Here is a 27,150-nt window from a genome sequence, read left to right as displayed (position 1 = left end):
AATTGGATAAAAACTTCAATTTTGAGACCCACATTTAAACCGTTAAAAAAAATTGCGAGTTTGTGAAATGGCAACGAAACTTTTCCCATCTTCAAATTCAAGTCTTTTCTATAGAAAGTGCGAATTTCACATCGCCCCTTTCCTTCCGATATCCAGAATCAATTTTTAAGCAAGGGAGCACATTTGAATAAACACGTCTATCTTGAGACCCACATTTAAAACGCTAGAAAAAATTCGGATTATGTCAAATTGCTGCGAAACTTTTGTTATCTTCAGATTCAAGTGTCTTCTCTAGATGGTGCGAATTTCACATGGCCCCTTTATTCAGTTTTGAAGAATCAATTTTTTTAACCAGGGAGCACATTTGAAAGAAAACGTTCCATTCTGAGACCCACATTTAAAACGATAGCAAAAATTGCCAGTGTGTGAAATGGCAACGAAACTTTTCCCATCTCCAGATTCAAGTCTTTTCTATCGAAAATGCGAATTCCACATCGCCCCTTTCCTTCCGATATCCAGAATCAATTTTTAAACAAGGGAGCACATTTGAATAAACACGTCTATCTTGAGACCCACATTTAAAACTCTAGAAAAAATTCGGATTATGTCAAATTTCTGCGAAACTTTTGTTATCTTCAGATTCAAGTGTCTTCTCTAGATGGTGCGAATTCCACATCGCCCCTTTCTTCAGTTCTGAAGAATCAATTTTTTAAACCAGGGAGCCCATTTGAATGAAAACGTTCCATTCTGAGACCCACATTTAAAACGATAGAAAAGACACTTGAATCTGAAGATAACAAAAGTTTCGCAGCAAATTGACATAATCCAAATTTTTTCTAGCGTTTTAAATGTGGGTCTCAAAATGGACGTGTTTATTCAAATGTGCTCCCTTGTTGAAAAAATTGAGTCTGGATATCGGAAGAAAAGGGGCGATGTGGAATTCGCATTTTCTATAGAAAAGACTTGAATCTGAAGATGGGGAAAGTTTCGTTGCCATTTCGCACACTCGCAATTTTTTCTATCGTTTTAAATGTGGATCTCAGAATGGAACTTTTGATATCTTCAGATTCAAGTGGGTTCTCTAGATGGTGCGAATTCTACATCGTCCCTTTCTTCAGTTTACAAGAATCAATTTTGTAGGCAATAGAGCACATTTGATTAAAAACTTCTATTTTGAGGCCTACATTTGCGGAGCTGGGAAAAAATCCGATTAAGTACGATTTCCGTGAAACTTTATGCGTCTTCAAATTAAGGTGTCTTCTACAGATGTTGCGAATTTCACATAGTCTGTTAATTCAGTTTTGAAAAAGAATTTTGTTTCAAGAATTGCACATTTGAGTGAAAAAGTTTCATTTTGAGACCCACATTCAAAAAATTCCGATTATGAAGAATTGCTACGAAACTTTCCGTATCTTCAAAACCAAGTGTTTTCTATGGGTGGTGCGAATTCCGGATCGCCTCATTCTGCAGTATGCAAGAATCGATTTTTTAAACAGAGGGGCACTTTCGAATAAAAACGTCCATCTTGAGACCCACATTTACAAAGCTGAGTAAAATACCAATTATTTGGCATTCCTATGAAACGTTCGGTGTCTTCAGGTTCACGTCTCTTCTATAGATGGTGAAAACTTCACATCGCCACTTGCTTTAGTTTGAAAGAATTCATTTTTTTAATAGGGAGCACATTTGAATAAGAATTTTAATTTTGTGGCCCACATTTACGAAGCTGGAAAAATTCCCAATAAATGCAATTTCTGAGTGACTTTCACATTCACATTCAAGTTTCTTTATAGATGGTGCAAACTTCCAATCGGCTCATGCTTAAGTTTGGAAAAACCTTTTTTTTTTAAATAGAGAACACATTTGAATAGGAAAAATTATTTTGAGGCCCACATTTACGAAGCTGGAAAAAATTCCGATTAACTGCGATTTCTATGAAACTTTCTGTGTCCTCAGATTATAGTGTCTCATATAGATGGTGCTAATTTCAGGTCGGCGCATGCTTCAGTTCAATCAATTTTTTAAAGAAAAGTGCACATTTGAATAAAGACATCCATTTGAGACCCACATTTAAAAATCTGAAAAAAATTCCGATTATTTGCAATTTCTATGATTATTTTAACAGTTTTAGACCCCAAGTCTCTTCTATTGATGGTTCGAATTTCACAACGGCCCATGCTTTATTTTGAAAGAATAATTTTTTTAGAAGGAGGGCACATTTGAATAAAAATGTCAATTTTGAGACTCACATTTACAAAGCTGGAAAACATTGCTGTTATTGGGAATTTCTATGAAACTTTCAGCATCGTGAGACTCATCTATCTTCTACAGCTGAGGATAATTTTGGATTGCCACTGGCTTGAAAGAAGCACATTTTTGACACAGAGAACCCATTTGAGCACTCATCCGTTTAGAGACCCCCATTTACGAAGCTGGCAAAAATCAGGACTTTGTCCGATGTTTATGAAACTCTCCACATCGGAAGAGCCTAGTGTTTGCTCAACACGGGTTAAATTTGGAAGAAGCACTGAAATTGGTTTCCAAGATATAAATTTTTAAAGAAAAGAGCGCAGTTTAGCTGAAAAGGTCTGTACTGATCGTTCCATAATAACGAAAGAGCAATAACATTTCCATAAATACATCAAGTGGTTTAACAACATTTGAAATTCCCAGCTAAAACGAGTCTTATTAATAACATAAGCAAATAAGTTGGATGTATTGTTCGCATTATCTGATATCGTTCGTTTCACCTTTACAATGCTGTACCAAACCCAAAAAGCGGCCAGAAAATGTCGACCGAACATAACGATCTTTTGAAGTTTCTAGACGCCGAACAGAACGATCAAGTGAATTTTCCGGTCATTTTGAAACGCAGCACAAGGTAGGAAAGAAAGAACTTGAAAAAAATCCGAGCATCAGCAGGCCGTTCCTCAAATAGTCCACAGGCTAAGGTTGGATTATTGCATTTGTAGTGCGAGTCGAAATGACTTTCTCAGACGAAACACGCCCCTAAATCGCAGCCAGTATAAACGAGACGCCCGAGTGGTATGCAAAAGTGGTCGACTATTGGTATATTTCAAGAAAATTCCCCAGAAATCCGCCCAATATGCGAAAGATTTGTGGAATACGCTGATTAACATGCAGTGGCGATGGTTGCTGTTAACTGTAGCTGCTGTTAATGTTGTCGCTTACATTAGCTGCGCCTTGCTATTCTACTTCGACTCATGGTTTAGTGGAGACTTTGATAACGAAGAAGGTTTTACCAAGAAAAAAGGCGGCGCAGGATCTTGAATATGCTCTTAATGGACTTTTACAGGAAAACTCTCCTGCATGGTGGGAATCAGCAACATGCGGCACTTCTTCATGTTGGGGATTGAAACCATCACAACGATCGGTTACGGTTATGTGCGTCCAAGTGAAAATTGCGAACTGTACTTTGTTGTTTTGGCCTTTAGCACAATCACGACGATTTTTATTGATGGGGCTTTCATATCAGTAGTGTACGCTAAGTTGAACAAGCCCAAAGAGAGGAACGTGCATGGGCACATGTTCACCAAAAAAGCCATAGTAAGCGAATGGGGGCTGGAACTTCGAGAGTGAAATGATGAGTTTTTAGGTTTCCCTTCGAGATGGGCACCTTTGCTTGATAGTGCGGGTGAACGACAAGGAAGGAAGGCATGGGATCAACACTAATGTGTGCATGTATCTGATAAAAGACCGCATGATGTTGGAAGGCGAACTGATTCCAAACTATATGGTTGAACTGGCGATCAAACCATTTGGCATGCTTTTCTGGCCGGTGGATGTCATTCATGAAATAGGCCCTGAAAGCCCTTTGTGGGACATTTCTGCTAAGGAACTGATGACTACAAGGTAATAACTATTTTAGCTGCTTTAGCAATTGCTGATGCTTGCTTCCCCCGATTTATTTTGGCCTGGTAGGTATCGGTCTCAAAATGGACATTTTTAGACGCAAGTAGCGATGTGAAATTTTTCGCCATCGGCATCTACAGAACACACTTGACTCTAAAGAGGCTGACAATTTCATCGATATTGCCCATAATCCTGATTTTTGCCAGCGCCGTAAACGTGGAACAAAAGGATGCTTTTTCTTTAATTCTCCTTAAAAAAATTGTTTCGACCAGGCTAGGAAGGAGGTAGAATATTAAAATTTGCACCATCTATCGGAAATATCTGCGCCTTACGGTGACAAAAGTTTCATAGAAATCGTCCATAATTCTGATTGATGAAGCGCACTAAACGTGGCTATGAAAATGGACGTTTTTACACAAATGCACCGTCTGTTAAAAATTTGGATCGACCAGACTACAGGAGGTAAAAATATGAAATTAGTACAATCTATAGAAAGGATCTGAGCCTTACGATGACAAAAGATGCATTAAAATCACCCCTAATGCTGATTTTTTTCAGCGTTGTAAACGTGGGTCTGAAAATGGATGTTTAAAAACGATGCGCCCTAACTTTTAAAGATTTGTTTCGACCAGACTAAAGAAGGTAGAATAATGAAATTTGCACCATCTATAGAAAATACCTCAGCCTTACGGTGACAAAAGTTTCATAAAAATGGCCCATAATCCTAATTTTTGCCAGCGTACTGAACGTGGCTATCAAAATGGACGTTTTTACACAAACGCACCATCTCTGTTAAAAATTTGCATCGACCAGACTACAGGAGGTAGGAATACGAAATTAGCACCGTTTATAGAAACGATCTGAGTCTTACGATGACGAAAGTTTCATACAAATAGCCCATAATCCTGATTTTTGCCAACGTGGTAAACGTGGTTCTGCAAATGGAAGTTTTTCCACAAATGCACCCTATCTGTTAAAAATGTGCATCGACCAGACTACAGGAGGTAGGAATATAAAATTAGCACCGCCTATAGAAACGATCTGAGTCTTCCGATGAGAAAAGTTTCATACAAATCGCCCATAATCCTGAATTTTGCCGGAGTGGTAAACGTGGCTCTGAAAATGGACGTTTATCCACAAATGCACTCTATCTCTTAAAAAATTGCATCGACCAGACTACAGGAAGTAGGAATATGAAATTAGCACCGCCTATAGAAACGATCTGAGTCTTCCGATGAGAAAAGTTTGATACAAATCGCCCATAATCCTGATTTTTGCCAGCGTGGTAAACGTGGCTCTGAAAATGGAAGATAAAGTTCGCATCATTTATAGAAAGTATCTGGGTCTCACAAGAACAAAAGATTCATAAAAATAGCCCATAATCCTGATTTTTTTCAGCGTCGAAAACGTGGGTTAAAAAATTAATGTTTCTAGTCAAATGCATCCTTCCTTTTAAATATCCAATTCAATTCTTTTAAGTCTTACCATCTTTAGCAGATACTAGAGTCTGAAGATGGTTTCATTCAAACCGCGCATAATGACGCCGTGCTTATGATGGATACATTTACTTGAGCCAATTTTTCGATAATTGAGGGAAAAGTGCATCCACCATATCTTAAGAATAAACAAAAAAGTATACATGTAAAAACATCATAAGAAAACTGAACTAACTTTTGCCCGCTCTTCTATTCCAGATTGGAAATTGTTGTTGTTGTATCAGGGAGTTCGATGAAAACCGGACAATCAACGCGCAGCCAAATCTCCTATCTGAACAAAGAAATAATGTGGGGATATCAGTTTAGCCCGTGTCTGGAATTCAATGCCCCAAAACGGGAGTATCTGATCAGCAAAAAACTGTTCCAGCAAACGGTTCCGCAAGAAGTACCACTTTGCAGCGGTAGAGTCCTCAGGGAACTGCAACAACAAATAAAACCTGATAGACAATCATTGAATCTGAATCAGCTACATTCGAAATCTTAGATGTTTCAATCAATTCTTTTAAAGCGAAACTGCATTGGTTCTTAATATTATATATTACGCTATAACTAACTTTCCTTGCAACTGCCATGAAATCGTGAAAATTGCCATATATGGTTTTATCATCTATTCTTTACATTATAGAAAATATCTATCATAAATAAATAAGGAATTAAAGTCGATTATATAACATATCGATAACAATCTATAAAGAGCTCAAAGTAAGTGCGCACGATACAGAGTGTGCTAGGAATAGCGCGGACTTAGTTTAATGAACTCCGAACTTCATTATAATGATAAATTCTCTCTTACATAATATTCCATAGGTGCGAGAGTTAATTTCGTCTATGAATCAGTAATTATCTGGTTGAGATTAAACCAGTAAAACTAAAAAATAATGTAAAAAATTCCAACACACTTATCATCTACCGCTAAATCCTACATAGACAAGCCAATCTCATTCGCTCACTGGAGTCGCTTCACCAGTACTACAACTAACATCATCCCTTTGAATCTGATCTTTGAAGTTCGTGGGAGCGACTATAGGGATGGCCGCTTTAGGTCTCCTTAAAGGAACCGGCCGTTGTGCGATTTGCTGATCAGCCGAGTAGTACGTTATGCCTCCCTGTGGCTGATACAAATCAGCTGGCTGTGTCTACATTGATCAGTTGGCTCAGTTAGAAAGTGGCTATATAAAAATAACCAGCATTGTCACTTACAACAGCGTTAAACTGTCCCTGGTAGCCCTGCACGAAAGCTGGCTGTGCCTGCGTAACGTAACTGACTAGCTGGGGCTGCGCAGGCGGTGCTGCGATAAAAGGGGGCGGTGGGCCCTGCAGGAAGGCCTGAGGGGGCGCCGGCGCTGCAAAAGCAGCCGCCGCGGGAAACGGGGCCTGCAATGTGGTTTGGTCAACCCCCGACATCCAAATGTAATTCGGATGGCTTACCTGCAGCAAGGGCGGCGCTGCACTTACAGGCACTTGGGGCGGCACTAAACCTGCAGGGGGAATAGATGAGGGCAGGATTGGTTGTTGTGTTGCTGGGGGCGGGGCCGCCGAATTGTAATCTGCAACAAAACCCACTGGAATAACACTCACCAAAATTCAAGCCTTAGTGCTTACCACAGGGGTAAGTGTGTACATCTGTAACCGCTCCTCCATGCTTAATTAAATGATGGTGCTTACCATTTGGGTAGAAGCTGAAATTAGCTGGCACTGGCGGCGCGTTGGTTTCGGGGAGCGATCGTTGCCTCAATGAGCTGTAGCGCTTCGAGCCTTTGGGCTCACTGTTCTGTAAACGGGGCGGAACGCTCCCCTGTCTGTTCTGGTTGTTTGCGTTTGGCTTGTTGTTATTATTGCTGCCCGCGCTGGTTCGCTTGCCCTTATAGACCCCGTCCTAAAAAAACACAATTTTTACCCCGAAAATCACCCAAATTCCCGATCAACTTACTTGTATATTCAGACTACTGATCTCCCGTTCCATTTCAGCGATCTGATTTTGATTGCTGTTCTTGTTGGAGAAGTTTTGCGATTGAATGTACTCGTTCTCCTTCTTGAGGTTCCTTGGGGGAAGCACTTTTTGATTTTCGCTTCTAACGCTGCGCTGCTGCCGGGTTTTGGTCGTAAAACCCCTGTTAATAATAGCCCTTGTAAGTCAATGCCATCAAAATCAAAACTAGTTACACTCACTTGTAATCAGAGTCCTTGATTTCCTTCTTAGGGGCGATTATTCTCCCAGTTCCCACTTTCTGGGGCTGGTTGAACCTACCGGAACCTTGTTCCGGCTGCAAGTTTCGTTGTTCTGGCGCTTGTCTCGACGAGTTGGGATTGTGCGATGCCGGAGGCTGATTTTGCTCCACTGCTTGCTCTTTCTTCGGGTCTTGTCTGGAAATTTCAAGTTATAGCGTTGCGATTGGCTGCGGAACGGCAAAAAGTTACCTCTCAATTGACGCTCTTGAAGCTTGCATATTGTTTTCCTGAGCTTCGATGTTATCGCCATTAGAGTCTGAGGGGGACTTTAGCCGGGCGCGATCGCTGTCTGCAACAAAGCATTAAACTTAGTATGGGCTTCGCGTTTGATGCTCATGACTTACTGGCTCCTAAAGGAGGAAACTCCTCAGAGTTTCTGGGCCGCTCTTTCTTAGCGGGCTTTGGTGGGCGAGCTGGAACAGGCTTCCCATAGGCGTCTTCGTCCTCCCAGTTTCGAGTGTACTTATTCGGGCCGCGGCTAGACAAAGAATTCACCTTTCAATTGCAATACTTTCAACAAAACACTCTATTTATCCAAATTGGAGTTATATAGTACCTAACTTTCCTGTGAGTTGCAGCAAGCAAAAAATGGAAAAGATCAAATATGTACAGAGTCTTAATGAAATTGATAAAACGGGACTTACCCATATCTTCTGCGCCTTCTTGCCTTTGGAGGGCCTTCTTCATTGCGAATATCATAACCATAGATGGCAATCAATTCGGAAGGCGACTTAGGCGACTGCTCTTGATCGTTGAACCTGCAGAAAGGCCACCAATTGACTAAAAATTCGACAAAAAAACCTGATGAACTTACCGATCATGGCCCCATCTTCCCTCTTTGTCCCAGATTTTCTTTTTCCCGTCTTTGTCCACCTTTTCCGGTTCGGCTTCTTCCTGATTCTCTCTGGAATATCAGTGACCGTTAATAAGAAAACTATACCTACATAAAAATCTAGAACTTACAAGTCCTCAGCTGTTCGGTCGTCATGTTCATAGAAAGTTCCTCGCTTTGGGATGTACTGCGGGTTCTTCTTGTCCTCATCATCATCCACCTTCTTCTGTGGAACGCTTTCTTGGCCATCACCTTCTTCACGTTCAAGAGCCGCACAGTCTGCCCAATTAAACAGGAAATTAATATCGACATATGACTAATAAAATTAGAAAATTGCTGTTTTTATCTAAACCATTATAAAGTTAAGGGCCATCAAGTGCGGCAAGCGTGCCCTTTATATCAATAAACGTGGCACTGAGCCATGAGCCATGAGGGGGCTTGCTATCCAACTAACCTTCTGTTTCCGATTGGGAATCCAATCCAGATGCCTTAGAACGGGCTTTTCCAATAGGTTGCTCATCATCGTCACTGTAACTATCCACGCTGTCGTACTCTGAGATCTCAGACGAAGTCTTTTCCTTCACTGCAGCCTCAGCCACCGCAGGGCTCTCCTGTAAAATCATGGTGCGGGTTGAAGGCAAATTTCACCAGTAAACGAACACAACGTGTACGAAATCAAGGTGAAAACGCACAAAAGCGGTGAAGGTGCTCCACTTAGTGAACTTGCGACCCAGATCAGTGCCTCTTTCACTTTTACTGTGAAAATGTGCAGTGTATGGGGGGGATTTTTTGCCACCTACCTGGCTCTCATCGGGGGTTTTCTCCACATTATCCTGATCAGCCATTATAACCAACTAACCGACGATGCAAACAGTAATATTTGGGGAATCTATCTCGCAGATCTATCTGAGGAAGATACTTTGTTTTTTTTCGGCTCTGTAAACCTTACGGTTGGAGACGCACTGCGAAAGGTTTGCGGGTCTCTGTTTTTGCCGTTTGATGAACAAAGAGAAAATCGGCCTGAGCAGTCGTAGCGTTGGACTTTAAGCAGTGACATGTGTCAACGTCTTAGGTTATATAGTCAGTGTCTTCTTTCTCGTCTCGCGGAATGCCTCTTAAAGGGAGACAAGAGAGCACTAGACAGTCATAGATAGTAACAGTAGCATGGAATCAAAGCTAGTTTACTAAATATGTGGCAGACAAACAGGCATGAAAAGAGTTTTAATTTTTTTTGGGCTCAGGCCTTTGAATATAAAACTAACACTAAGTTAATTGAATATAAAACTAAGTTAGTTTTATATTCAAAGGCTCAGGCTTAATGCACAAGGGATATTAATACTTAAATTTTGCTGTGGTTGTCATTAGAATTTAAGTTGGCTTCATAGTTTGAAAAGTTGTATATTAACGCCCTAGATGGCGCAACTGATTTCTCTAGTACTGTGCAGTATGGAGAAAATTTGACACTTGTCACAAAATAATAATATCAATTTAATTTTTTTGGTGTTCTTTTGGAGTTTAGTAGATCAAATAAGTAAAAAAATAATTTTATTTTCTATCTGGTGTGCAGTTCACCAGTTGACACAGTCTTCATATCCACCATATCGTCAATTTGCGTTTGTCTCATAGCCCCATTTTTTTATATTGTCCTCGTTTAATTTGTTTGCTGGTATTTTTCTAGACACTAGAAATTGTTAAAACACTTCACGTTGCTTATTCGAAAGGTGTTTTTGATTATATTTCAGTAAAAATGGTGAGTATGGGCGTCAGGAGCAGGAATTTCATTCTGACGTTTCTCAAGCACGAGGGTCCTGCACTTTAAGCTATTATAGATGCAAAAATCCCACCAGTTTCGATTTGTCTTCAGCTGAACATGGAAGGAATTAATCCAAATATTCTCATCTTTACAGCCCAAAAAACACAAACTGAAGTCTGGGGTCACTTTCCAACTGGTGAATAGAAGCCAGCAAGATCCATTGATTACTGATGAGAATGCCCCGCAACATGTCTTGGTTCCAATCAGTAAGGACTTTAAGGAAAAGCGTAGAGAAGAGCAAATAAAGTATGGAGTTTACTTCGATGATGAATTCGACTATTTGCGGCATCTCAAAGGTAAGGAATGTCTTGCCAATTTCACCGTACTTACGGTCAATGTTAGTTGGTCTGGCACTGTCTATTCCTCAACTTTAAACATAATGCGGACAGCCACAATCCATGAAAGAAGCTTCGTTTTTTTATTTTCAGATCGCAAAGACAACCACGTGCATTGGCCAGACAACGTGGAGGAGCTTCTCGAGAAGAGGAAGCAGGATCGGGACAAACCCAAACTCGAACTACCATCATCAGTTTTCCCTTCCAAAGTGGAGGAAGACGTTGGAATGTTAAACAAAGCAGCCCCCGTGACTGGTTAGATAAACACATTGATGAGTATTTGAACATTTGCTACCCATGCTTCTTTACTGCAGGCATTCAGTTACAATTGGATCGAGACATCGTTGCGGCAATGGATGAGGATTTTGATTTTGAGGACGTCGACAACCAGTTGGAGGATAACTTTATGGATTTGGCTGGCAGTGAGGTGTCGGACGACGCTTTGGTTCCGAACCGCTTGGAAGACTTTCAATATGACGGTGAAGAATTAGACCAAATGGGGTTAGCAAGAGCGCGCTCAATTTATCCAAACTGTTTTTCATTTTAACATTATTCTGTTTAGGCCTTGGTCGGGTGATGATCGGCCATTTTCCAAGCCCAAGTCCAGATTTACTGAACACTCAGTATCAAGTTCGGTTATCCGAAGGAATTCAGAACTGCAGCTTTTAGATGCAAGATTCGAAGTAGTGAGTTGATTGGTCACAAATTGTTGCCTTTGAGCGGCTGGGAACTGATTTTTATTTCAGCTTGCTGCACAGTACGATCCAATTCACATCGGCAGTCTCGATACAGAAGAAATTGATGGATACGTACCACTCGACATGAACGACTCTAGAATCAAAGCTTGCTATGACGAATTTGAACAGTCGCGAGCTGTTAAAAAGCTGGATACCCCAACGTTTGACCAAAAAACAAAAGAATATATCCTGAAATTTCAAGACATTGGTGAAGTAAGTATAGTCTGTCCCATGCTGTTTGCTCGTGACGCAATAATTACCATTCTTTCTCTATTACTTGTCCATCGAACGAGACGGAAATTTGATTCTATTCGCGTATGTGTTTCAGCAAATTGTTAAAATTCCCGGAGGTGTGGAATTTTCAAGTTATTGATTTGAATTCTTGGCGAGTGTTGAAGTTTTTGCTTCAATGTACCGATACGTCTCGATACTGATAGGATCAATTTTGTGAGCGCGAACAACGGTTCATTTTGCTCATGTTTTCAACACAATCGTCTAGTATGAGTCCTTTTTTTTTTCAATTTTTTCGTCAATTCGTTATTGGACTGCAGGTTTACCAGCACGAAAATAACACACTAACGCTCACCGTTAATGCCAAGAACTGTACAATTGAGTCACACATTAGGGAACTCAGAATGGCAACCAGGCAATAGGAGAGAAAATCTTTCGAGCCAATCGGTAAAATAGCTTGGATCAGACTACAGTTTGGTGGTATCAAATAACTGTCCCATCGCTTTTCTGATAATGAAAGTCGAATATTTGAGTCATTGGAATTGAAATATCGCGATTTACAGGAGAGCGAGGAGTCAGAAAGTGAGGAAGAGAAGACCGTTTGTACTAAATCCGATGTGAGCACGCTACCCAAATACGTCAACTTGCCAACACTAATCGATGTTCCTAAAGTAAGTTTGTTGAATGTGATATTTTAAGATCGACTTCGCACGCTTCCAAAGTGAATTCGTCACTTTGGAAGCCTAAGTTGCAGACTCAAATCTTAAAAAATAATGCGTTTATTCACTTTAGCGTAAACAGATTCAGACCGATCGAGTTGGCATACCCAGGGATGTTTTGGGCAACAATCAACTCACCAGGAAGACTTTGGGGAAACTTGATGGGGAGAACGCTAAAGAAGAAGGTGCTAAATCTTTAGCAGGTGAGCGAAACTGTTCTAATCCCCAATCACAATACTTTTTCACGTTTTTTACTATTTTAAAAATGAACATTTTCTTGTTGCTTCAGGTAAAACCCTCGTCTCTCAACTATCCGAGCTGTCTATAAGGCCGAAAGGCGAAACTTCGGAGGAAAGAAGATTAAGAAAGAAAGGTCTCAAAGAGATTAGAAAGCAGCGGAGAATGGAGAAGAAACAAAATACCCTGCTATTTAAAATATGTAGTAAGCAGGAAGCCCTGATTGCCTTAAATAGAGGCAACATGCCTGGAACGAAGCTCCCGTAGATATCTTCATGTAAAGAAGTCAGCCCCGAGCCGAAAGGCAACGGATGTTCTTGTTATTTTTTGTGACTCAAAGAAAGTGATTTGTAATAGCAATATGCTGTTTTCGTGGGAAACTCCATCAGTCCTGTTGGCTTGTCCTTTTTCTGCTCAAATCAATTTTTTTTCAGAGCTTTCCCGTTGTCCGTCCTTTCCCTTCCTAAACCTCCACCGGCTAGCGTCCAGTTTTTGGCGAATTTCCAATCAAAAGGTCCCGTCAATTTCATCATTTCAGGTCAGTAGTTCATCATTTGTTTACTGTTGTTCACGTGTTTGTTAGTTTTGCAATATCGGCATATTTTGCTCAGGTTTTTTAGAGCTTCTGCCGCTGATAGAAAGGCGTCGACCTTAGTTTATCTGCTTGATAATGAACTGTTTTTCTCACTGACCTGTGAGTGTATTTTTCATGGTCAGATGCAAACGCGTGAAATCAAAAACCCAGTTTTATTAAGTATTTTATTGGTAAAACGTTTCGAACAAAATGAATGCCGACTCGGTCGGCACGAAGCGTCGGTAAAAAAGTCTATAATAATCAAAGTTACATACGTAACGTAAACTAACACTATGAATGCATTGGGGTATCACAAAATAAATTTAACCTACTAACACAGATGGGGGTTGGGGGCGTACTTTCGATATTCGAAATGCACACCCCACATTCAAGAGTAGCTTAGAATAGTACAAAATATGCTATTTTATGGTCTAGTAGAAGTAACCTATTGAACATTTATGTTATATGTTCTACTCTAGTAAACACACTTTGCACATATATGCCTATTTGCTTGCATCGATTACTGACTAAATAATGTGCTTGAAGAGCAGTTATTTAAGTATCTATATTGTCAAAACAGTTTTTGGCCCCATTCGCTTAAAAACTGAAAAGTCTGGCAAACCCAAAGAAAACTGGGAAAGAACGAAGGAGCCAGAATCAGTACAGTTGAAAGTTTTACACAGTAAAAATAACAAAAATCTCAATGTGAGACCAAAGTTGCGACTACGCAAATTCCCGTATTTCCTTCAGATCGTCAATTTACATCGAACGAACCGAAGTCAATGCTCACTAAAATACTAGATTAGGTAGAGTCGAGATCAAAACCATGCGGAAACTTATCGAAAACTCCTCGATGAAACTACCAGGACGGCATGTAGAGCTTGCGCGACTCGGTAATTTCACTCCTACAGAGTGGACAACGTTCGATTCGAGCCGCGCACGTCGAGCAAGCCACAACATGCGCGCATGGCATAAACACCGAATCCAACCGATTGTCCATGCAAATTTTACAGGTCAATGCTTCGATAATTCTGTTCAGCTTTTCGGAGTCCTGAAACAATTAAACGAATATTGAAATTAATCGTTTTATAGTTTTTTGTGTAAATCAGCGTTTCGCTTGTAGTAGTTGCAACCGCCTTCAAAGCGGATGAAACTAAAAAATCTGTGGAAGCTCCAGACTAGACCTGAGTAACTCAATTTTTCGGAGTTGGCGCAGTGCCACGCAAATGGCTTCGTGCGCCAACCCAACGCAACTGCGCAGTAACTCAGTTCCGTTGCTGAAAAAATGCTGATGACTTTTTCACTTGTTAGGGCAATTATTGGGGAAACTCGTTCCTTTTGTCGCTGTGAATAATTTGGTTTACTCAAATTCCGGTTTGTTCACTTTTAGGTCAATATTTCTAAACAAAACGCTCTCTCTGAACAGAACAACGCGTTTTTCCTAACGTTTTACTGTAAAATAGTGGCAAACTGCGAGTCGTTTATGCAAAAAGTTAAAAGATGGATTTTACAAGAAAAATCGTCGTCTTTACAGTTTGGTCTTCTTTATCGTCTTTTTCGAATACCCGTTTTACTTTTGAATTTGGGACAAAATCGAAACAAAGTTATCTTGTTTTCCTTTCGACAAAATTTAGGTTTTCTCAAAAAACGACCAGACAAAGCATAAGCAATCAATATTTGGAAAACTCGTCACCTTCATCGCTCTGAAATTAATTTAAGTTTCTTCAAAATTCCCGCATCTTCCCGTTTTAGACCAAATAGTTTCAAGCAATCGTATGCGCAAAAGCAATATGTTGATGGCTTTTTGTTAGATGTTAAAACTCCGCCACCAGCCATGACTTATAACTCATTAACTCAGAGAGCGGCAACAACTCAAAAGCGCAACACAGTGTTACCCAGGCCTACTCAAGACCCTCCGGTAGCAAATTATTTAGTCGGACTTCCACAAATGATTCGCTGCCGAAAGGACTCATTCCCTTTGAAGGCAGTTGGAGATAATATAACCGAAACGTCGAAACATTTCAATTTAGCTCAAAACTACTCACTTTGCAATGTTCTCCATCACAGCCATAACCGCATAAGCGAGGATTTTCGGCTTCCAGGGCTAATCTGGCTTGACTTTCCTGGTAAATGGCGCGACGTGCGTTGTCATACACTTCCCGACAAGTCCGTCTAATGTCGAACACATATTTCTTTCCCAGCGTGGAATCTTCGTTGAAAATCGAAACTATGGTGCCTTTCAAGTCTCTGATGAACTGGGCTGTTACAGCACTTCGAACTGTTTCGCAACTGAAAAAAAGCAATTTTTTTAATAGAATTCTTTAACAAAAAACATTCAAGCCGCATTTGAAAAGTGCGCTTAGCGCCGTGTTTGATGTGGATCCGGCCACGTGCACATTTGGTAGAAAGGATTTAAGCGTTAAACTCTATTTAAATATAAATCCAAATGTAATCCATGCATCAACAGAGTGATAGGGCTATTCATAGAAAATATGATTTTGTATTTTGGCAGCATTGGTTGTGCGCTCGTGGAAATTCACCGGAAAATCGCATTTTGTCGCATCGCAACAATCCAGTTCATTATTATACAGGGGAAACCAGTTGAGACGATAGCAACTTTTATGAAAATTTACATACCATATTTTTTCATATAACACCCTGTATATATTCAATAATGGCTTTAGGCAACAATGTTCTAATTGCCATGGTTACCCGTTATCACCGCCGAAACGTTCGTTCACTCTCGTGCCATTTCGTCGACGTAGTCGACGTGGAAATGGTGATTAGTAAACAGGGTGCGCAATTTGGGCAGGTGGAAATTCCAAAAATGCCCCGAAATTCCGATTTTTGTGCGGAAAATTGTTGATTTTCTTCAATAAAAACGCGGCGCCCATCTTTGTGCGGTATTTTACCCATCGGTAGTGCGATTTTAGACGAAAAACGGCGACTTTCCAATTTGGGAACTTTCTGACGTTTACCTGCCAAGCCAAGCTAAGTGGCCATATCGGCATGCGCCAAGTCGCAGTCATTGTTGCCAATGTTTGACATTGAAGTGTGTTACTTTAGGACTTTAACCGTTTGGAGGATGTTTTGGAGGTTTCCTCCCAGTGTGGATGGAGAAATGAGCCACTCAATGGTAGGTGCAAGTTTTTAACGGCTAAAGCTCCCACATATCGATTCACCTATTTTAAACCACCCTAACCCAGTATATTAGATCTTAAGCGAAATAGGCTCATAAACGATAATACGCTTATGCTTGCCTCTAATTTGACTCATTAAAGGGGCAGCGTTAGATGTACCCAACTACCGGTCGGGCGGAGATTTCCTTAATCGTTTCACTTTATTTCAATCAGCATGAATAAGCCCCGATCGATTGTCTTCATTTACGTAAACTACATGTAACCGAATAGTATTTATAGATATTGATTTCGCAATGTTACCTTCCTCCTAGATCATTATAGACTCACGGTACGATATACACGGTGTCCAAGATAAGAAAGGCCAGTATGGAGATTTGGAAAGCCGTAATTTATGCGAAGTTGATTAAATGGAAGAAAGTTGGGCAAGGCTAACAATTAAAGTTATTATAATACAGGAATTTTCAGTTTTTTTCCAAATAAGCTCCATTTTATTAGGTAATCTTTTAATTGTCCAACTTTTTTAGCATGTCTGGTTTCCGATATCCCCAAACCAGCCCTTCTTATCTTGGTTGTCGGTACTAGAGAAAAACGTGTTATTCTACTCTACCAGGAAAGCATGTCTATCATTTAATAATTTAATTAATAATAAAAACTTATCTTACCTATAAAATGCATGTTTTTCCGTAATGGCCCGATAGAGACTGCTGGCATTGTGGCTGGAGTCTAGTTTGACTTCCAAGAGCGCTTCCTTATTCTCGCATGAAAAATACTCCAGCTTGAAGGTTCTCCGATGGGACGAAGCGCTTACGATGTTTGTAAAGGAAATGAGCTCTTTTTCCAGGCTGGATTTATCATAAATCGTTATTCCTGCAAGGAAGCAAATGGAAAAACGTGTCAATCGGGTTTATTTTTAACTGAAATCCACGTTCAAATATTTACTTGTCGGCTTAGTATTTGGTTTATCAATGTAAAATTCAAATCACCGGTTATTAACACCAAACTGTTTACATGAATACATTTAAAATGTGCTCACTGTAATTAGCAAGAGAATGACGGGTATGTTATCGTTGTGTGTACCTACCATGAGGTCCGACGCCTAGGTATATATTGGCGGTGGTTTTCGTGAAAAGTTCCTCCCCGAAGGACTCAAAGTCGGATATTTCCTTCAGCAGCCAATACTCGGCAGTGGATCTTTTCATACCCTTCAGCTTCTTGTGCTCTCCAATAATCCGTTGGAGAAGATCGGTGGGCTTGGGAGTTTGGCAGTCGCTGCTAACGGTCGATGCCTGATGACAAAACAAGAACAATCAGCCTAAAAATTAATTAATAAACGCCGGTTTCTTACCTGTTCATACAGACTATGAGGAGGATGCAAAGAATCATAGTCTTCAGAGTCAGCTTGAGCAATCAGAGCTACAACTCTGCACGCACTGTCCCAGTCGTTAGTCAAAAGTCGCTTCTCAATAAGGTCTGATTTGGCATGAAGGAAAAACTGATGTCGGGTGTTTTCCTGCAGCAGCAGATGCGGTGGAACCCAGAATTTCACCCGCAGGGCCAGTCTTAAGGGCGAAGTATGTCCATGGCAATTCACCTGCCTATCTATGGGATTCCTCAGGTTTAGCCATAGTTCTTCGCCTTTGGCATTCTCGTACTTCAACCCGAAATAGTCCGATTCGTTGGCAATTCCCAGGTTGTTGCATATCTGGAACAACAACAAAGTTGCAAAAAACTTCAAGTTTGAACAGTTATTAATGATATCATGAGCAATTTATTGTATGTCCTAAGCCGGTGTAAAGGTCGAGATGTATTAATTGCGAACTAATCAATAGGATTGTATCATTAATTTCTATTTACGTGGTATGCAAATTTTGTCAAAATGGTTTTATTTAAATTGCTGTCGTCTGTTTCTCATTGCTTGATTTGCAAAAATGAAACCACAGCCAGTGCATTCCGTTAATTTCAGCCAGTTTTAACCAGCAGTAACTTCTGTTTCCTAGTCGTTAAGAACGTTTACTTTGCGAAAATAAAAAAGAATCGAAATAAAGGCATAAAATAGCTGTTTCCGCATGCCATTAAACGAACCGCGGATTTGCGTAAAGACAATGGATTAGTCCTCAGCAAGAGGAAGAAAATTCTTTCGAAAAATCGCTGGCAATTTCCATCGCCAATGTTGTTCTTTGCCATCTGGTTATTAAAAACCAGATTGCCTGAAAAAGATAAACGCCGGTTCGTGAGAAACGGGGTCCAAAGTCCAAGTCGTGGGTACTCAGGTACGATCCGGCCGTCACGGAGGCACACGCTTCGAAAGCGTGTATTTACTTGAGGTACTTTTTGCAGTACATCCGCAAAACACATCTACGATAAACCCGTAAGCAATAGTCTCTTCCACGCATTTTGGCAGTGACGCAATACTACTATTACTTCTCCACCGAGCTAGACGGAAATTTGATGCTATTAGCCTATACGCCTTCCTTCAATTTTTTCCTCCAGGTTTTTGCTTCAATTTATCGATACATTTACTATTTGTCTGTGTATTCTTTTCGGGTCTCCAACTCCAAAGCCGTATTGTGAGGGCGAACAACGGTTCTTTTTGCTCAAATGTTCACCACCATCGCTTAGATCTTCTCTGAGTTCCTCCTTTTTTCTTCTGTTTTCTTTACAATTTGCCTGCTGGTTACCAGCACGAGAATAACACATTTTATCACTACAGTTAACGACCAGTACTGTACAACTGAGGCAATTTAATAACGAAACCCAAAAAAGTATTTTATTTGAATTTTTTTTTAATTTTCAAAAAATTGGTTTTGTCCCCCCACACTACTTCTACCAAATTCCCAAAAATCACTCGATTTTTATTATATAAAACTGATGCTTCCATTCTAGAACGTAGCTTACATCGGTGGTCTCTCTCGCACACATATAAACCGATGATAAATGCACCATGGCTTATGCGTGCCACGTTCCAACTTGCCACCTTCACGGCTTAAATTTCTCAGTTTCAAACGAGACAAAGTTTAAACAATTTTATGAAATAATAATAAAAGTTTTCGCCCGCTTCATCAAAATGGGCAAAGCGACTATTTTCAACAGTTTTGAAATCTTCCATTTTCGAACGTTCTTTCAGAGCCAAAGCACTGAAATCAATCAGAATAACGCGATTTTTAAAAAAACGTACTTGTTAAAACTCTCTCGGCCAGAACAATCAAATAATTGGAACATTGTTACATGGTCGCGTAATTGGCCTCCAGCGTATCACGTTCTCGGGCTCTCCTCCGAATGGACTTTGATCGGGAATCTTGGTGCAGCCGCCAGCTTTTCAATCGCCTTCTTGAAACTCGTTTTTTCCCTAAACTATTTTCGGAATATCAAATGACTTGCGGCTGCAGCATGCTTCAAAGTGCATTCCCAACAACCAGCATGTGTTTGTCAACTTGCCATTGTTTACCTATACGATTTCGCGCAATTAACTATTTACTATGAATACAACTATGAATTGTAGTTCGTTTGGTTTTGCATGCTCAGGAATCAAGGGGATTAAAATTTGGGCAGTTATTGACCAGTTCTCATGGTCAAGTGGAAACTTTGTTTTTTAAAATTGAACGAGAACACGTTTTCTTAATTAACCATATCCAAACCCATCTTCGTTTTGCAATTGGTCGACTACCTTGCTGATTCTGAACTTTAACCGGGCCCGACATTAAAGCGCTTTAGGTGGATTAATTGTCGATGGCGCAATTTAATTGGGATACATAAATATTTTCGGTTTTAGGCATTGTTTCCAGCCTTAATCGATGTTATTTGTCAGCTATCTAGTTCGCGATTGTCGACTTTGTACCCGGTTGCTTCACGGTTTTCCGGCCGTTTCCAAGTGGCAACAGAAAGTCAGGTTTGCGACGAAACGAAATTGCATAGTGGGAAACAATGTGTTTCACGTTGAGCAATCCGGCAACAAATATTATGGAAAATTCACACAGGCAATGAACAACAGATGGAAGACTTAACAAAAGCCTCTGATACCGTCCACCAATGTTTGCATCTCGATTTCGAAGCTCGTCGACTAAATTGTGACTAAGTTGGATGTGTGGACTTTGCCCCAATGCGCCTACGGAGAGTCCACCGTTGGATTTCCGAGTAAATTGCCACCGTTCCTACCAATAATTACTGGCCGTTCTCTTCGAAGCATGCAATGTGCCGGTCAAAGTCCATTGGAAATCGCGATTATTTCAGCAGATCAGATTGCGTTAAAAAATCGCTTTTGCTCAAAACCCGAAAAAACCCGTTAGAAATTCCACCCAAAGCTCGTTCAGTGAATTATAGTCATTTGTTAGTTGAAACGGGGCATTAATTTTCATATTTTTCACCCACGCTCAAATTAAGTCCAATGGGAAGTTGCTATTTAGTGATTGAAATGAACGGTATTTTTACCATTTTTCTCATTACGTCAATCTTGTGTGGGGGAGTTTGTAAATGTAATTTATCATTTTTTCTATTTTGGCGAAGTTTCACTTTCGTTGTTCTGTTTTCGGGCTCTCTTAATATTGCAATATGTACTTGAAGGAGATTTGGGGGCAGGAAAATATATTATCTTTTTCAGGGTGTAACGTGTGTTCTTCCCAGAACAAAGAGAAGTAGCACGCGCTAAACCCTGAAGAAGGCAATAAAATTTCCACAAGCTTGCTAATCGACTGCAATACCGTTCCAACCTGTACCTAAATAACCTTTTTTGTGCATTAGGAAATTAACAACAGGATTTATTCAATTAATCGATTTTCATTATAGAAGGTTGGGTGGAGCTCGCCCTGCCAACTTTAAACGCAGGTCTATAAATATTTAAGTACTTTCATGCCGAAATGGTTTCATATCTGTGTAATCCATCAAGGTACATTAAGGGGACTATTTATAGGAATATCATACTGTTTCATATGTAGGTCAATCGTAAAAATCCCCTAATTATAGGTAACGGTAAACGGTTGAAGTAATTGATGGTTTCGCGTTTAGAAATGATGGACAAAATCCAGATGTTACATAATCTAAAGCTTCACTCAACATAAATGAATAAATATCAATAATCAACACCCAAGTGATATTTGCATAAAAAAAGCCTGAGGATAGTCTACCTACCTAGTCAAGTTCAGTCGCTTTCTCGGCAATATTGCGCAGTTTAACGATCGCTGATCAACAATTGACGAGTCGAAAAATTGTAAAAGGAATCCAAGACTGTGTAAAACTAGCCACATATAATTTCCTTGTTTTCTTAAGGACATTTCTTTGGAAATCCCGCCCCCGCCAGTTTATTCCTGGCACTCTGATTTTCATCTCTTATTGCAAAAGTGGTTTGGCCAATACAAATAACAACGCTAACCTTGTGGCAAATTTATCGCGGCACTGTGTGTAAACAGCTTTGACATTTTAAAGCGCGTTTCTGCATACATTCTGGTCTGTATTTACAACGCCGATGTGGCTTCGACGGATTAAAAATGAAAATTGCGAAAATTGGCTGGAAAAGTGGGTATTTTGAGCTCTGCTGAATGTTCACATACTCCAAAATGTGCAAGTAAGTAGGTATCAAAAGTATTAATTATTGCAAATTAAACTTCTCAGGCTCTAAAATGTTAACTGTTTATTGTGGCATTTTTCATAAAAATAGGCCTTTTCCCATATTTGAATTTAACTGATGAAAACAGCTTCAATAAATCAAAACGTGTACCGAAACTCCAAACAAACTGCTTACTTTGGTGGTAAAATGCAAATAAATACTGCAAAACGGCCGGTTAAATCCCGACTCATTAAACAAACAAGCCGCCATATAAAGAATTATTCCCCAACTAAATTAACCGGGGAGTTTGTATATAAATATTTGGATTGTATGCACATCAATTTAATAAACATGTCGCGATTTGATAGAATGCGATACAGCGAATATGGATTACAATTTCGTTTAGTCGAAATTAATGGATTACACCAGTTCGAATTGAATAATCAGATTTGAAAAGTGAAAAATATTGAAAATCGGTCCGGAAAGTTCTGAGCTTTCGGGTGGCGAAATACATGGAAATCAGCTCAGAACTTTTTTCTGACGACCACATCAGATCCAATATCATGTGGTTTTCATATATTTCCACACGCAAAAGCCCCGAATAGTGAACGTAGGTCAATAACAAAGCCCTAAAATGTAAATTAAAGGCCAAGAAAAACCCCTTGAAAACAATGTAGTCGACGTTTCCAAGCATCAAAGTAAAACTTAATTCCTCTTTCATCCCTTTCAGTCACTCGATCTCCAACAAAGAGCTTTTTTAAATTCTGTAGTTGATTCTTTAGGTGAATATTCGGACTAATTTAAGCTGGATAACAGCCGTCCATGCTCGATTTCTTTAATGGCTCTTCTTTCAAACTGATTGATTGAGTCGCAGCGCTTTCGAGAGCTCGAAAAGCCAAAAGAAGTTCAAAATTACCTTTTCACTTTGATTCGTTTTAATTTCGTTTCGTTTACTTCGACAGTGCGCCATTAAGCTAAGCAACAAGAAAGTGTGTCATATATTGAATTAAATTTTTATTTGCATTTTATTTAAATGAGCAACAGCATTTTCGAGTTGCTGATCGAAAAATTATTTTTTGTGCCCTAAAAACCCTCATTTCAAGACTCGTTGATTATGTCCAAAAGTTAATCATCCAAGGACCTTTTTCTGGTCGAACCTGCCGAAAGACTCCCCATCAGTCTCCAGCCATAAAAAACTGCTGGAAATGGGGTGAAATTAGTCAAAATGTTCCCAGGGATACGAAAAATCTCCGAAGATAAATAAGGGATAAATGCGAAGTCTCATTAGCGAGTTTAAATTGAAATAGGTTCGGCGAACGCCCAAGAAAAACGACTCGATATACAAAGTCCCGTCCGTAAACGATCATTCTTCGAACGTACAGGTAAAGCGATGTGCTTAAGAAACCGTTAAAGATGCCTGAAAAACTGTTCTTTGCACCGAGAATACAGAAACAGTTAGAGGATGTATTTTTGAATTTTCACAGGCCTCTGACATGTTTAACAGCCAAATGCGTTCGGAAACGGTTAGAAGCAGGTTTTTCATATTTCGAGAGTTTGAGATGGTTAAGAGGCCAAAACTTGGGCACTTTGCCGGTTGTTCTGTTCTTAACCGACCTAAATCCGTTCGCTCCGCAATAATTTAGCTGCTATAGAGAATGTAATGAAAAGAAAACACAACTTCCTGGTTGTTTAAGTGCCGAGTTCGTCGGCTCAAAGCGCAAACAACTCGCACGTTGCCTTCGTATTCCCATTCCGATGCACCACAACTAACAAGTCTCTCAATGGTTAAAACGTATTAAAAATAGACACAGCAAGCGAAAAAAAGACGTGATTAACTCGTCAGTTGGACACACTTTTTTGGATTTGAGCTACGCTTTTCTGCCTACACGTCCGAGGTAATCAGTCGTGCACACTTGTGGATTTGCACGATGCTGCTGCATGATCGTGTATTTTTGGGTTTCAGTTCGGGTTTTAAGTGGGGAAATGCTCAGCTGAAATCTGGAAATTGCTTTGGGTATAAACCCCTTATGAGCCAGATGTTTGATAATTAATATCATGCATTGTCCATATCCAAATTGTTTTCGAATTCCCGCATAAAACTGCAACATTATCGACAGAAAAACATCAACAGCTCATTATTATTTGAGTAAATCCGGCATTTTATCGCGACATTTGCAGGAAAAATAGGTCGATGGGAGAGTGAAAGCCTGATAACAAGCTGGGCTGGAATTATTTACAATATTAGTTTAACAATTATCGGTAAACAGCTTGCAATATTATATTCTCTGCATATCAGAAGCTATTAGCGTAATACCCCTAAGCAGCCGATTTGGACAGAATAATGGCCCATTTCCAGGACAATTCCTAAATTTATAGTGGCGTTTCAGTAATTTTTGAGCTCAGTAAATTAAATTGTTGGAACATCTTGCGGTTTTCTCCCGACATATTCCCGCATCGCTAACAGGGAAATGAGATAAGTGAAAAATTAACTGGCCTGAAAGAATGATCGTTTACACTTTCCTGCAAACGTCCTTAATGGCGCATAATCTCGTGGATATTTTGTATTCAGCCATTATTTACTGCCGGCTTAATATTTTGGGGTTACAACTGTAAAGCGGGAGTTCATCCAGGACTACTAATGCTGCCGCTTAAAGATAACGCCGAATTATACCGACATTAATTCTGTGTCCAGATCTCGATTTTTTCTACTGTTTTGCACTAATTTTCCTTCGTTTACTTTGTACTGTAATGATGATCGTTAAGCCGCAAAAATCAAGTATTTAATGCCGAGACCGGCTGCTTTGTTATCTTCAAACTGCAATCTTTCCAACTAACCAAATGGGGGCGCGCCAAAAACGGCTATTAAAATAAAATTTTCTCAAAAGCTCATATTAAATTAGATAGAGCTTCTTGCGGACTGTTGGCACAATTTCAATTTTGATGTTTTAATGGAAAATTTTCATTTCCTCGAAACTTGGCAACTTCAGCGCTCTTCTGCTGATTAAATTGACGGAAAAGAACGCGGTTTTCTGATCGATCAACGATTCGTTTTAATCAATTTTCAAATATACTGTTGCGAGAAATTTGCAAAAACATAATTTAAAAACGATAATAAAGGATCTTAAGAGCTTTACCTATGAATACATATTCCGTGTAACTGTGACAGCCAATGGCGGAACTCAAGTATGTGGCAATGTTTTCCATTCTTGCAATTTCCTCAACATCCAGGGTTGATCTTGGCATTCAATAATCGACAGCAGAGGCTTCACTTAACTTGCAGTGTGAATTTGGTTAACTTTAGCCTAGTGGTTTATTTTTTATTCACTTAGGAAACTTGCAAAGGTTTGTACCGTTTCTCCGTTTTTGTTCCCACTTTTATAATTGCTTATTTGGGGTTAAATTGCTTATATGCTATACTGGGGATGCAAGCTTCAACAATCGAAAGAAGAACCTTCTCTTAAATGCCAGGGTGAATTTGCATTCATTCAGCCAAATGGTTTATTTTTTATTAATTTAGGGATCTTCCGAAGGCTTGCGTCGTTGGTCCACTTTTGCCTCGTCTTCCTTTATTGCTCATTTCTGAACCCGGGTGTGCATTTGGATGCGGTCTTCAACAAGGGAAGGAAGAATCTTCACTTAAGTCACAGTGTGAATTTGGTCTTGTTCAGCCAAATGAGTTATTTTTTATGAATTTAGTAATGTTTCGAATAATTAAGTCGTTTGCCCGCTTTTACCCCGTCATTATTTATTGCTCATTTCTTAACACCCAGGGTAGACATGAGAATGCTGGCTTCAACAGTCGAAAAACAAACCTTCACTTAACTTGCAGGGTAAATTTGGGTCCCTTAAGCCTAGTGGTTATTTTTTATGTATTTAGGAAACTTGCGAAGGTTTGCACTGTTTGTCCGTTTTTGTCCCCTCTTTTATAATTGCTTATTTCGGAACATCCAGAGCAGGCCTGGGGATGCAGGCTTCAACAATCGAAAGAACCTTAAAAGCTTAAATCCCAGTGTGAATTTCGATTCATTCAGCCAAATGGTTTATTTTTGGTTGATTGGCGCGGTTGGCACCTTGTTGCCCCGTCTTTCTTTATTGCTCATTCTTGAACATCCCGGGTAGACATGGGGATGGAAAGGAAAGGCTTAACGTAACATTCATTGCAAATTTTAGTTTATTTCGGCCTAGTGGTTGGGCAAATAATCATACAGAGTCCCCATTTACCACTTACTTCTTTTGTCGTGCGCCACGAGTCTATCGATTTTTTTACATTCCTTGTTGTCTTCTATTTTGCCGAGTTAGAGCGGAAAAACCAAAGAAAAAATTATGCGTTTACGGACATAATTTGTTGTGAAATTTTCTACTATTTGATGCCGAACATGCCAGAAAAATAGAGCCCTCCTGTATATGCAGATGAAAATGTTGATTTTTATTACATAGTTGATATCAAAACAAGTTTCTGCACTTGAATGCATTTCTATGAGTAAAGCAAAGGTTTACTGTGCAAATCTATTCATATGATGTGGAAATTATATCTGAACAGTCACATGCATAATTTTTTGCTTTTTGTTCTTCAACAATGCAAAAAAGTACTGCATGGTAAAACTGATTCTACATTAACGCCCGGCTATTTTTAACATTCTCCACAAGGATGTGGATCTAGCAACTTTATCACCGTTAAACAATTGCGACAAAATACTTGAACATCGGACTTTGGACTACCTGTAGAAATTGGACTTTGGACCGGCGTGAAACGTGCTTCAGACGGATCATGCACCAGCCCATTCCTTATACCAAGTTTGGAGGTATTTTTGAAAATTTCGAAAATGTTCTTCAGCCTGGATGAGAGCAGGCAACAACTAGTAGGCTTTGTTTAGGGTAGCTACCCCTGTCAGGCAATTGTTTTTCTAGAATTTCTTCCACTCCTGCCCCTGTCAGCACGAGAAAGCCACATTTTCTCCAATTTTTATATTTGAATCTAATTTGATCATTGGCTGAATGAGGCTTGTGCTAACAAAACCTGCTGTACAGTGAACTAACAGAACACAGCAAAAGACAATGCGGCGACTGACATCAAACAAAATCAAATCAGTCACAAGCTCTAATTGTTTTTTTTTAGCTTACCTTCTCTAGGCATTCTTGTCCAATGGACTTGAGATCAACCCTAACTTCAAGCACCACAGAGTTGGCTTGGCTGATAAGACACCACATTTTGTCGGGTTTTTCAGTCAATGTCGATGTGAAAACGCGGTGAAAGAGGCGAGTCTAAGTCAGAAAAAGTCTGTATTCCGGTTAGAACTGGGGAGATTTTCGAAAAAATCGGCGACAAATCGAAATTTTCAGCGCGCAAAACACTTCCATACTATGCGACGGATCGCGAGGTTTTGATCGAGCGAGCCAA

General features: G+C 39.8%; 4 protein-coding genes across 7 annotated transcripts; 2 read left to right on the top strand and 2 right to left on the bottom strand.

Annotated features, from left to right (window-relative positions):
* Positions 1 to 2,700: 2,700 nt before the first annotated feature.
* LOC109543602 (inward rectifier potassium channel 2) lies at positions 2,701 to 6,032 on the top strand. 3 transcript variants are annotated; one of them, XR_007282349.1, is made up of 6 exons: positions 2,701 to 2,881; positions 2,973 to 3,256; positions 3,317 to 3,567; positions 3,617 to 3,873; positions 3,971 to 4,335; positions 4,432 to 5,535. XR_007282349.1 is itself a non-coding variant. In XM_048670047.1 (5 exons), exons 1-5 carry the CDS (start codon positions 2,790 to 2,792, stop codon positions 3,978 to 3,980), a joined length of 894 nt encoding a protein of 297 aa, XP_048526004.1. In that variant the 5' UTR covers positions 2,701 to 2,789; the 3' UTR covers positions 3,981 to 5,536. The 3 variants fall into 3 exon arrangements, 2 of the variants coding, with proteins under 2 accessions (XP_048526004.1, XP_019768962.1); XM_048670047.1 differs by having other exon boundaries at positions 3,971 to 5,536; XM_019913403.2 differs by lacking the exons at positions 3,971 to 4,335; positions 4,432 to 5,535 and adding an exon at positions 5,568 to 6,032 and having other exon boundaries at positions 2,702 to 2,881.
* On the bottom strand, positions 5,888 to 9,490 carry LOC109543601 (protein CASC3). 2 transcript variants are annotated; one of them, XM_048670046.1, is made up of 13 exons: positions 9,231 to 9,490; positions 8,885 to 9,041; positions 8,562 to 8,709; positions 8,413 to 8,502; positions 8,243 to 8,356; positions 7,943 to 8,076; positions 7,788 to 7,887; positions 7,539 to 7,733; positions 7,300 to 7,480; positions 6,972 to 7,245; positions 6,798 to 6,916; positions 6,570 to 6,743; positions 5,888 to 6,505 (listed from the first exon to the last, which is right to left on the bottom strand). In XM_048670046.1, exons 1-13 carry the CDS (start codon positions 9,273 to 9,275, stop codon positions 6,308 to 6,310), a joined length of 1,929 nt encoding a protein of 642 aa, XP_048526003.1. In that variant the 5' UTR covers positions 9,276 to 9,490; the 3' UTR covers positions 5,888 to 6,307. The 2 variants fall into 2 exon arrangements, with proteins under 2 accessions (XP_048526003.1, XP_019768961.1); XM_019913402.2 differs by having other exon boundaries at positions 7,035 to 7,245; positions 9,231 to 9,489.
* Positions 9,491 to 9,851: 361 nt separating this feature from the next.
* Positions 9,852 to 12,862, top strand: LOC109543565 (protein LTV1 homolog). Its single transcript, XM_019913348.2, has 9 exons — positions 9,852 to 10,180; positions 10,338 to 10,539; positions 10,672 to 10,833; positions 10,893 to 11,079; positions 11,141 to 11,264; positions 11,325 to 11,528; positions 12,110 to 12,217; positions 12,339 to 12,468; positions 12,555 to 12,862. The coding sequence occupies exons 1-9, from the start codon at positions 10,178 to 10,180 to the stop codon at positions 12,767 to 12,769; spliced, it is 1,335 nt and encodes a 444-aa protein (XP_019768907.1). The 5' UTR covers positions 9,852 to 10,177; the 3' UTR covers positions 12,770 to 12,862.
* Positions 12,863 to 13,247: 385 nt separating this feature from the next.
* LOC109543566 (E3 ubiquitin-protein ligase MYLIP) lies at positions 13,248 to 27,150 on the bottom strand. Its single transcript, XM_019913349.2, has 6 exons — positions 26,874 to 27,150; positions 17,562 to 17,918; positions 17,298 to 17,502; positions 16,879 to 17,083; positions 15,122 to 15,365; positions 13,248 to 14,127 (listed from the first exon to the last, which is right to left on the bottom strand). Exons 1-6 carry the CDS (start codon positions 26,958 to 26,960, stop codon positions 13,936 to 13,938), a joined length of 1,290 nt encoding a protein of 429 aa, XP_019768908.2. The 5' UTR covers positions 26,961 to 27,150; the 3' UTR covers positions 13,248 to 13,935.

Source organism: Dendroctonus ponderosae, unplaced genomic scaffold (genome assembly GCF_020466585.1).
Source record: "Dendroctonus ponderosae isolate FM_Combo_2020 unplaced genomic scaffold, Dpon_F_20191213v2 Dpon_F_20191213_96, whole genome shotgun sequence".
Lineage (NCBI taxonomy): Eukaryota > Metazoa > Arthropoda > Insecta > Coleoptera > Curculionidae > Dendroctonus > Dendroctonus ponderosae.
Note: the sequence above shows the minus strand (reverse complement) of the source record. Positions and strands in the feature narration are given on the sequence as shown.

What these genes read in the sequence shown, in the direction of transcription:
- LOC109543602 (XM_019913403.2), top strand. Translation starts at nt 2,790, where the DNA reads ATGTCGACCGAACATAACGATCTTTTGAAGTTTCTAGACGCCGAACAG. An exon ending in AGACTTTGATAACGAAGAAG is followed by an intron (nt 3,257 to 3,316) that starts GTTTTACCAAGA and finishes GGACTTTTACAG; the next exon opens with GAAAACTCTCCTGCATGGTG. An exon ending in AAGGAACTGATGACTACAAG is followed by an intron (nt 3,874 to 5,567) that starts GTAATAACTATT and finishes CTTCTATTCCAG; the next exon opens with ATTGGAAATTGTTGTTGTTG.
- LOC109543601 (XM_048670046.1), bottom strand. Translation starts at nt 9,275, where the DNA reads ATGGCTGATCAGGATAATGTGGAGAAAACCCCCGATGAGAGCCAG. An exon ending in TTCCCAATCGGAAACAGAAG is followed by an intron (nt 8,710 to 8,884) that starts GTTAGTTGGATA and finishes TTAATTGGGCAG; the next exon opens with ACTGTGCGGCTCTTGAACGT. An exon ending in AGGGACAGTTTAACGCTGTT is followed by an intron (nt 6,506 to 6,569) that starts GTAAGTGACAAT and finishes TGATCAATGTAG; the next exon opens with ACACAGCCAGCTGATTTGTA.
- LOC109543565 (XM_019913348.2), top strand. An exon ending in CTATTTGCGGCATCTCAAAG is followed by an intron (nt 10,540 to 10,671) that starts GTAAGGAATGTC and finishes TTTTATTTTCAG; the next exon opens with ATCGCAAAGACAACCACGTG. An exon ending in GAAGAATTAGACCAAATGGG is followed by an intron (nt 11,080 to 11,140) that starts GTTAGCAAGAGC and finishes TATTCTGTTTAG; the next exon opens with GCCTTGGTCGGGTGATGATC.
- LOC109543566 (XM_019913349.2), bottom strand. Translation starts at nt 26,960, where the DNA reads ATGTGGTGTCTTATCAGCCAAGCCAACTCTGTGGTGCTTGAAGTTAGG. An exon ending in CTCATAGTCTGTATGAACAG is followed by an intron (nt 17,503 to 17,561) that starts GTAAGAAACCGG and finishes TTTTGTCATCAG; the next exon opens with GCATCGACCGTTAGCAGCGA. An exon ending in CCTAGGCGTCGGACCTCATG is followed by an intron (nt 17,084 to 17,297) that starts GTAGGTACACAC and finishes GCTTCCTTGCAG; the next exon opens with GAATAACGATTTATGATAAA.